General features: G+C 37.5%; 1 protein-coding gene across 1 annotated transcript; it reads right to left on the reverse strand.

Moving 5' to 3' along the window:
- Positions 1 to 867: 867 nt before the first annotated feature.
- LOC104245034 (AAA-ATPase At2g18193-like) lies at positions 868 to 3,081 on the reverse strand. The gene is made up of 2 exons (XM_009800595.2): positions 1,978 to 3,081; positions 868 to 1,664 (listed from the first exon to the last, which is right to left on the reverse strand). Exons 1-2 carry the CDS (start codon positions 2,962 to 2,964, stop codon positions 1,110 to 1,112), a joined length of 1,542 nt encoding a protein of 513 aa, XP_009798897.1. The 5' UTR covers positions 2,965 to 3,081; the 3' UTR covers positions 868 to 1,109.
- Positions 3,082 to 9,037: the final 5,956 nt, after the last annotated feature.

Here is a 9,037-nt window from a genome sequence, read left to right on the forward strand (position 1 = left end):
AGAATTCAAAGCTAGTTATATGAAATGCACAACCTAAATTTTGTTCTCTCAGTGCTAATAGTGAATTAGGGTGTGTTTGCTACAAATGAAAATATTTTTCACAAAAACTATTTTCTTGGCAAATATTTTCTTAGAACATACTAATTAGTTTGCGTACTTATTTTCCGAAGTTTAGTTAGTAAGCAAAAATATTGTCTCAAGATAATTTATGTACAATATTAATAGACTAAATATAGCACAAAATCTAAACAATCCAAATGAGAAATCCCCGTCTTTAGACACATAAAAACAAATAGTAATATTTAAATCAATCACCCCTAATTGGCTGACTTGGACCATTTGGGTCCTAAAACCTTTATTTAATAATCTTGGGGTCCGAATCTGATTATCGGATGTTAATTAAACTAATTTTAATTAAATTAAAAATAGGAGGGAGCCTAGCGTTTTTCTACGTAGAGTGTATTCCCCAATTCGATAAATCTCAAGAAATCAGAAGTAGAATAACTATTTGAATGCCTCGAGGAAGATCCTTGTCAACTAATCCCCAATTCGATAAATTATTTGTCTTGGAGCAATTCAAAAGCCTAGTTCTCAGTTCCTCTCAAACAGATAAATGGAGTCAAGCCATGAGATATAACCCTTATTAGAGGCAGCTATTTATTCTGCGACATAAAGCATCAAATGTAAGCATCTCGCATTAACACCGGGTTCAGATATGATTCGTATCTCAAGGGTTGTAATGTAAGCAACCTACTTTGATGCAAACATCAAATGTTGATTTTACGGCTGGAATCTGTGACCTATGAAAAAAACTTTATCGTTGCTACAAGGCAACTTTAAGTGAAAAACATTATGTACTACAAGTGATCCATAAAATGCAAATACGGTGCTAGGAGTAATAATATTAGATTCATACAGTAGTGCAGAACCGAAAGCCCCCCTAGCCCCAGCATTTGTTACAATAACTTCTGCATTGCAATTAGTTTATTTACTCATTACCGTGCACTTCTATTTGATCAAAAACAAGAAAAATGAAGTGCATCTTTTTACACATTATGCATCACGAAATAGCAGAAGTATAGTACCTATACCATTCAAATCATTTTCCCTCACCAACGACCTCTTCTTCCTCTGTTCGGTCTTCCAATTCTCATTCTTCCTCTCCTTTGGTTTCTCAAAGTATGTAACAACATTTCAGTTCTCAATCTTTTAGCTTCTTGAATTTCACCTTCATCAACCTTTTCTTCCTCAATCTCGTCCTTCTCATCGTCTTCTGGGGTGCTTGGACTCTTCTCGTCCTTGATTCGATTGGCTTCATCGGCTTTTCGCTTGAGCAAATTAACCACTCCCTCAAGAACAACATCAGCATCCTCACTTCTCATGAGTTCCTCTGCAATTTCTGCAGGGGTTGCCTCTACATTCTTGATTAGGCCTTCAATTTCCAGGAATAGTCTATGGTCACGGATGCCTAGGTAGTTAAAAGCCAGAATCTTGAAACTCTGATTAGTACAATAGGACATATGAATATGCATATCCATTCGACCAGGTCTCAATAGTGCTGGATCTAATTTCTCCTTACGGTTGGTTGTGAATACAATAATTCTTTCGTCCCCACAATTGGACCACAATCCATCAATGAAGTTCAACAAACCAGATAACGTTAACTGCAGTAAAAACACAAATCAACATTGAAAAATTGACTCATCTCATAAATTTAACAAATAAAACACTAGATTACATAAATACTCCATTTGTCCCAATTTATGTGATATTCTCTCCTTTCTAGTCTGTCAAAAAAATGATTTGATTTATAGCCACACAAACATGTACAACTTATTTCAAATACAAGCTTCAAAATCTTTCTTTCTTTCTTAAACTCTTTGTTAATCGTCAAACCACATCATATCAATTAGGACGAAAGGAATACTATTTAACATTTCAAAAAGATAAAAAGATAAAGGGGAAATGAAATCAGACCTTAGTGTCAGCGGGTTGATGCCCAAGATTTCGATCGTGCATTTCCACACTACAATCAATATCTTCAATCACAATAATAGATCGGTTCGAAGTAGAGATCAAAATCCTTCTTAATTCCGAGTTAGAATACAAACTAGTAAGTTCCAAATCATAAATATCAAACTTCAAGTAATTGGCCATGGCAGCAATCAAGCTAGATTTCCCAGTTCCTGGAGGTCCATATAAAAGATACCCTCTTTTCCAAGCCTTACCAACTTTTTTATAAAAATCTCTCCTTTTCACAAATCTATCAAGATCTTCAATTATCATCTTTTTCATATCAGGTTCCATAGCCAAAGTATCAAAAGTAGCAGGATGGTCCAAGTTTATTGAACCCCAAACCCCACCACCCCCACCTCCATACCCATACCCATCTTCATCACTACCACAAGGACAATCCCTAGTGTACAATTTCACAGCCCTATCATTATCTTGAATTTCCTTAGCCTTAGTCAACACAAAAGGTAAATACTCATTCAACACACTTTCTTTAAACTTCTTATTAAAACTGAGCTCAAAGAATCTTTTTTCTGGGGTATAACTTCGGTCTTGAGGCTCAACAGAAACCAATTTCCATTTCAACTGTACGACGCCGTATACATCACTGATCTCTTCATCCTTCTCTATGCTAACGTTGATGTTTTTCTGTTTAGGGGTTTTGTGGGCACGGACTCGGTCAGCGTTAGGGCCGATCTTTGTACGAAGGTAAATTTCGGCGGCCTCGTACACTTGGTTTCTGGTCATACCACACTGTTCGTCGATGATGATAGTGAGCTGGCTAGAAAGCGGAGTGAAGAGATAACTTATAGCTGATTGGATGTAAGTGAGAAGGGATTTAGGGATGAGATCGTTAGCCATGGTGCGAACAAGCATCATTGACGCTGCTAAAGAAGCGTACGCCGAGAATAAGGTTGATGCTGTGTTCTGCATTTTTGAGACGTCGTACATTTTTGGTGGACTCGGTGTTGTGTTGTGAGTTGTGACTCGGGGAATGGAAGGTTTATTGAACTCGGTTATGATAAAAGCCAGGGAGAGTTGTAGTCACAGGTTGTGTATTTATACGGGGAACTTGAGGATTCAACAGCTATTGAGCGATATACTAGCAAACTTGGTCGCCACGAATATATGGGTAGATCTTAGCTGTAATGGGTTTAATCAGATTACTGTTAATCCAAATCAAGTAAGTAATTTAGGACCGTTCATGAGTTTTGCCAATAAATTTGGGATTTATTTTCAAAACTCATGTTTGGCCATAAATTTTGCCTCATTTTGGCAAAATTCCAAATCCCAAAATTATCCCAATTGCTAATTTTTTGCCAAAATCCCAAAACTTGAGAATTATATACATGTTTTTTCAAAATAAAGTTGGGAAATATATTTTGAAAACGTGTGTCCAAACACATTTTCATTTTTAAACCAAACTTTACCCAAATCAGATTTTTCAAAACAAATTTGGGATCTATCACCAAACGCTAGCTTAATAATACTAATGTTTTATCATATTCAAGTGATTAATTCTTATTTCGAGAACACACAACTTATTTAGAGAATATACATTATACATTTGTCGGTTTAGTGCAACCATTTAGGTATTAGTTAATTAGCTAGCCTTAAATTAAGGTGGCATATTTTTAGTGGTAGTTGTATGATAAGAAATGTATATTGGAATTTTACCTCTATTTGTACGTGGGCACCACGCATAGAGAATCCTTCCTTCACGTGGTGTATATTCTTGGTTGATCATCACATTTTGACCCTTCTTTTTTCTTTCCTTCTTTTGTGACTAAATCATTAGATTATAAGGACATCAATCGGGAAGGAAGAGAAAAGGATTAAGACACAATTTCAATGAAGATGAAGAAGTTTCGTTACTTTGCGAATAACTATAAGAAAATCAGAAGCAACTTTCCTTGACTTAATGGAATAAGATCATAGTGACAATATCATTTTTTTTAAAAGAAAAACACATTTTTACAACCTCAGGTATTAAGGAACAAAATTAGCTGAATAATCTTTACCATAATCTTTTTATAATTTGGTGTTTATTTCTTGGGGAAGCTATAGAGTTGACCGCTCGGCCAAAAATATTCATATTTCTTAGCCAATATATATTTATTATATAATAATAATATTATATATATATAGAGAGAGAGCAGCTTCTCTCTAACTTTTCCCTTTCTTCAAACGGCTATTATTCTACTGTTAACGGCTATTTTCTCCACCCATCTTCCTTGCTCCGGCAAGGACCACATGCAGCGGTTGGTGGACCTACATGTGAGAACTTAATTTTTGCCCCACATAGGAAATTACTCCTAAAAGATATTCAAACTAATTTTTAATTGCTTCATAGAATTTTAGGAAGTTTATTTGTGTATTTGATTGCATTTTTATTACAACGATAGACCATTTGCTTCACTAGGAATATTTTTAAACCATCACAAACATTTTATCATTTATCTTTGCATTTTTAGATTTTTATTCATAGCTTTAAGGGCGTAATTACATAAATACTTAGTTAAAATACATGAAAATCATAAAAATACATTGGTCATTCTTGTTTTTTTTTTTTTTTGGCATTCTTAGGTTCAATTGAATAGTTTATTAGTTAATCATTAGATAAAATAGATAGTTGGGCTAATTTTGCAAGATTAGGTTTGAAATTAGATCATTAATTTAGATAGGTTGATTATACAAAGACAAAGAAGAAGATTTAGGTCCATTGTAGCCTTCAAGGCAGAAATTAGGCCATCCCCTTCGGCCCAGTTCAATAACACCCGCCCAATTTGCCCATTACCCGGTCTGCTCCTTTCCAACACCCCAAACGACGCTGTTAATTGCCTGGACGACATCACTCCCTTGCCCTCACTTACTAAATAGGACCCATCTCCCCAATCTCGGAATCAATCGACTCCCCTCTCCACCTTCAAAATACCTAAAAACCCTAGCCGTCCCAATTGAAAAAATGCTCTCAGATCCCTCACACACGCCTTATCTTCTCACCTCTCTTTGAATTCACAAACTCGACACACAGAATACACATATTTCTCATCTACGCATTCACTCATACCAATTCTCTCGCACACACTCAAAAACATCCAAATGAAGATCTGAAATCAAATAAAAGAGAAGAAGCGAGAAACAAAAGAGACATTGGAAATTCGAAAGAGAATTGAAAAGGAATTGATTGCTGAATTTTTAAAAGTTCAAATTCTTTTCCGGATCTATAAAAAGTTGTTGAAGCTCAAATTGAAGATGTTTTGATGTTAATTGTTGATGTCCTGAACTGAAAACTGTAAGCTGAGCTTCAACCTCTAGATTTCTAGCCTTTATTTGGCCTTTCTCACGATATTCTAATCTCGTAACTAGGTACACACTAAATTCTTGTATTTCTGCTCGTCTGATGAATTGATTCATGTTTAAACTATGGCATAAATTTAAGCTGCTTCATGTTTTGTAGGATCTGTTAATGGTTCATTTTAAATTCAGACTGTTTGGGATAATATATATTGTTATTTGGAAGATTTTTTTCTTTTGGCCCTTTCTGTATTTTTATTTTTTTGGAAAAATGGTGTGATGTTTAGTTCCCTTAGTTGATGTTTCGTTGTTTGGATATATTATTTTAATTTCTTGACTCATGAATTAATATTATCATAGCTATTATTATTTTAGTTTGTTTAATAAAAATTGAATTCCTCAAGTATATAAACAGTGATGTGAAGAATAATGGGAGATGTTGGTTCCAATTTATAGAAAAGAAAGCAGATTTGGGCCTACAGAGCTGGCCCAACTTCGAAACTCCACTATTATTAACCCATCCATGACTCGCAATGTAGATAATTCTCTTAACTCTAATAATAGCAAAGTAATACAATTTTCCATAATAATAATTTCTATAACCTATGGCATTCACAATAATCCCAAACATAGGAAAATAAACCGGTTTTGAACATTTGTAGTTGTTTTTAGTGCGCCTTAACTGATAAATTCATCATGATTATGGGTATGATTCCCATGGCATAATTGTGACATCTAATTCAAAATTCAGGGGCATGCATGTGTGACTTGACTTTCAAATTCAAACGATAATAAAAAATAAATATGTTGCGAATGGGGGGTGTGTTTCACGTGGTGCAATTTACGGCGTGTGTAAAATAAGTGTACGAGATCGCAACTTGTTTAATAAATCTCATGAATATTTAAAATACACAAATAAAAGCGATAAAAGGTAAAATGCACAGAGGGTCTAAAACAGGTAATAATCGGATAATTAAGTTATGTGTAATTATAAAGCGACCGTGCTAAAACAACATAATCCGGGAGTATCTTACACCTTCTCCCGGATTAACAGAATTCCTTAACCCAGGTCTTCTATATTTCGCAGACTTATACAAAGTCAAACTTTCCTTGATTTGAGATTCAAAACTAATTGGTAACTCGGAACACCGTAATTAAATAATTTTGAGTGGCGACTCTATAAAAATAAAATAAAATAATCCCATTTCAATAATGTTACTTTAATTAGAAAAACTCCTTATCTTAGAAAAAAGGAGGTGTGACAGCTCTGGCGACTCTGCTGGGGATACGAACCCAGAACTTCTAGTTCAACAACAATAACAACCCAGTAGAATCACACAAGTGAGGTCTGGGAAGGGTAGTGTGTACGCAGACCTTACCCATACCCCAAAGGGGTAGAGAGACTGTTTTTGAAAGACCCTCGGCTCAATATAATAAAAAGACAAAAGAAGAGAATATTAGATTCATCACGGAGATCATAGGAAAAATAGGAACATAAAATGCAGAAGAAAAATGCAAAGCAAAAACGATGGCTAGTAAGTGGAACATGCATCGAAAATAGAAAATAGTAAGAAACGACATTACCCCTAGCTATCTTAGACAAAACCCTACCGGACTAGGCTCACAAAGACACAAAGTAACACAAGACTCAACTACCTTCTAGTCTACAACCGTAATACTCAATCTCCACAAATTCCTATCAGATATCATGTCCTCGGAAACTTGAAGCCTCGCCATATCCTGCCTGATCACCTCTTCTCAATACTTCTTAGGCCACCCTCTACCTATTCTTATGCCTTCCATAATCAGCCGCTCCCACCTCCTTACTGGAGCATCTGGGCTTCTCCTCTCTACATGCCCAAACCATCTGAGCCTCGCTTCTCACATCTTCTCATCAATGGGAGCAACGTGCACCTTCTCCCAAATATCATCATTCCTAATCTTATCCATCCTAGTGTGCCTGCACATCCACCTCAATATCCTCATTTCTGCTACTTTCATCTTTTGGATATGTGCGTTCTTAACAGGCCAACACTCGGCCCCATACATCATGGCCGGTCTAACTACCACTTTATAGAGCTTACCTTTGAGTATCGTTGGCACTCTCTTGTCGCACAAGACTCCAGATGCTAATCTCCACTTCATCTATCTTACCTAAATACGGTATGTGACATCCTCTTCGATATCTCGTCCCCCGTGGATAACCGAACCAAGGTACTTAAAGCTGCCTCTACTTGGGATAACTTGTGACTCAAGACTCACATCAACGTCCACTTCCTCCGGCTTGACGCTGAACTTACGCTCGAGGTATTCCGTCTTCGTTCTGCTTAGCTTGAAACCCTTTGACTCAAGCGTCTGTCTCCAAACTTCTAATCTCTCATTAACACCGGCTCGTGACTCATCAATCAGAACTATGTCATCGACGAATAGCATGCACCATGGCACCTCCCTTTGAATATGGTTTGTTATCGCATCCATTACTAGGGCGAATAAGAACGGACTAAGCGCACAGCCTTGGTGTAACCCCTTCTCAACCAAAAAATGCTCAGAGTCGCCTCCTACTGTCCTAACCCGAGTCTTAGCCTCATTATACATGTCCTTAATTACCATAATATAAGGAACCGACACACCTTTTGCCTCCAAGCATCCCCAGAGAACTTCTCTAGGAACCTTGTCATACGCTTTCTCCAAGTCAATAAACACCATGTGCAGATCCTTCTTTCTCTCTCTATACAGTTCCACCAACCTCCTGACAAGGTGTATAGCTTCTGTGGTGGAACGACCCGGCATGAACCCGAACTGGTTATCGGATACAGACACTGTCATCCTCACCCTCGCTTCAACCACCCTCTCCCATACTTTCATGGTATGACTCAGTAGTTTGATACCCCTATAATTGTTGCAACTCTAGATATCACCTTTGTTCTTATACAGTGGAACCACCGTACTCGACCTCCACTCATCTGGTATCTTTTTCTCCTTAAAAATAACATTAAACAACCGAGTCAACCACTCTACACCTGCTCTCCCTACACACTTCCAAAATTCCACTAGAATCTCGTCTGGCCCGGCCACTTTGCCCCTACTCATCTTACGTATAGCTCCCACGACCTCCTCGACCTCGATATGCCTGCAGTGCCCGAAGTCATGGTAACTCTCGGAATGCTCCAATTCTCCTAGCATAATATCACGATCCCCTTTTTTGTTCAAAAGTTTATGAAAGTAAGTCTGTCATCTTCTCTTAATTTGGGCATCTTCCACCAGTACTCTACCATTCTCGTCCTTAATGCATCTCACTTGGTCCAAATCTCGAGCCTTCCTCTCTCTCAATTTGGCCAGCCGGAATAACTTCTTCTCCCCACCTTTTCCCCCCAGTTCCTCGTACATACGACCATAAGTTGCAGTCTTAGCCTCTGTGACCGACAATTTAGCTTCCTTTCTAGCTACCTTATATCTCTCCATGCATGCCCACCTCTCCTCCTCACCTATGCTCCCTACTAACTTCAGGTATGCCACCTTCTTCGCTTCCACTTTACCTTGGACCACTTTATTCCACCACCAGTCTCCTTTGTGCCCACCAGAGATACCGGTCGAGACCCCTAACACCTCTCTCGCAGACTCCCTTGTATAGTTTGTTGTCACTGACCACATAGTGTTCGCGTCCTGATCACGCCCAACTATGCCTTATAAAAAGGACTAATCAGTCATTACAAATATAATCCGGTTT

This window comes from Nicotiana sylvestris, chromosome 2, assembly GCF_000393655.2.
Source record: "Nicotiana sylvestris chromosome 2, ASM39365v2, whole genome shotgun sequence".
In the NCBI taxonomy this organism is placed as follows: domain Eukaryota; kingdom Viridiplantae; phylum Streptophyta; class Magnoliopsida; order Solanales; family Solanaceae; genus Nicotiana; species Nicotiana sylvestris.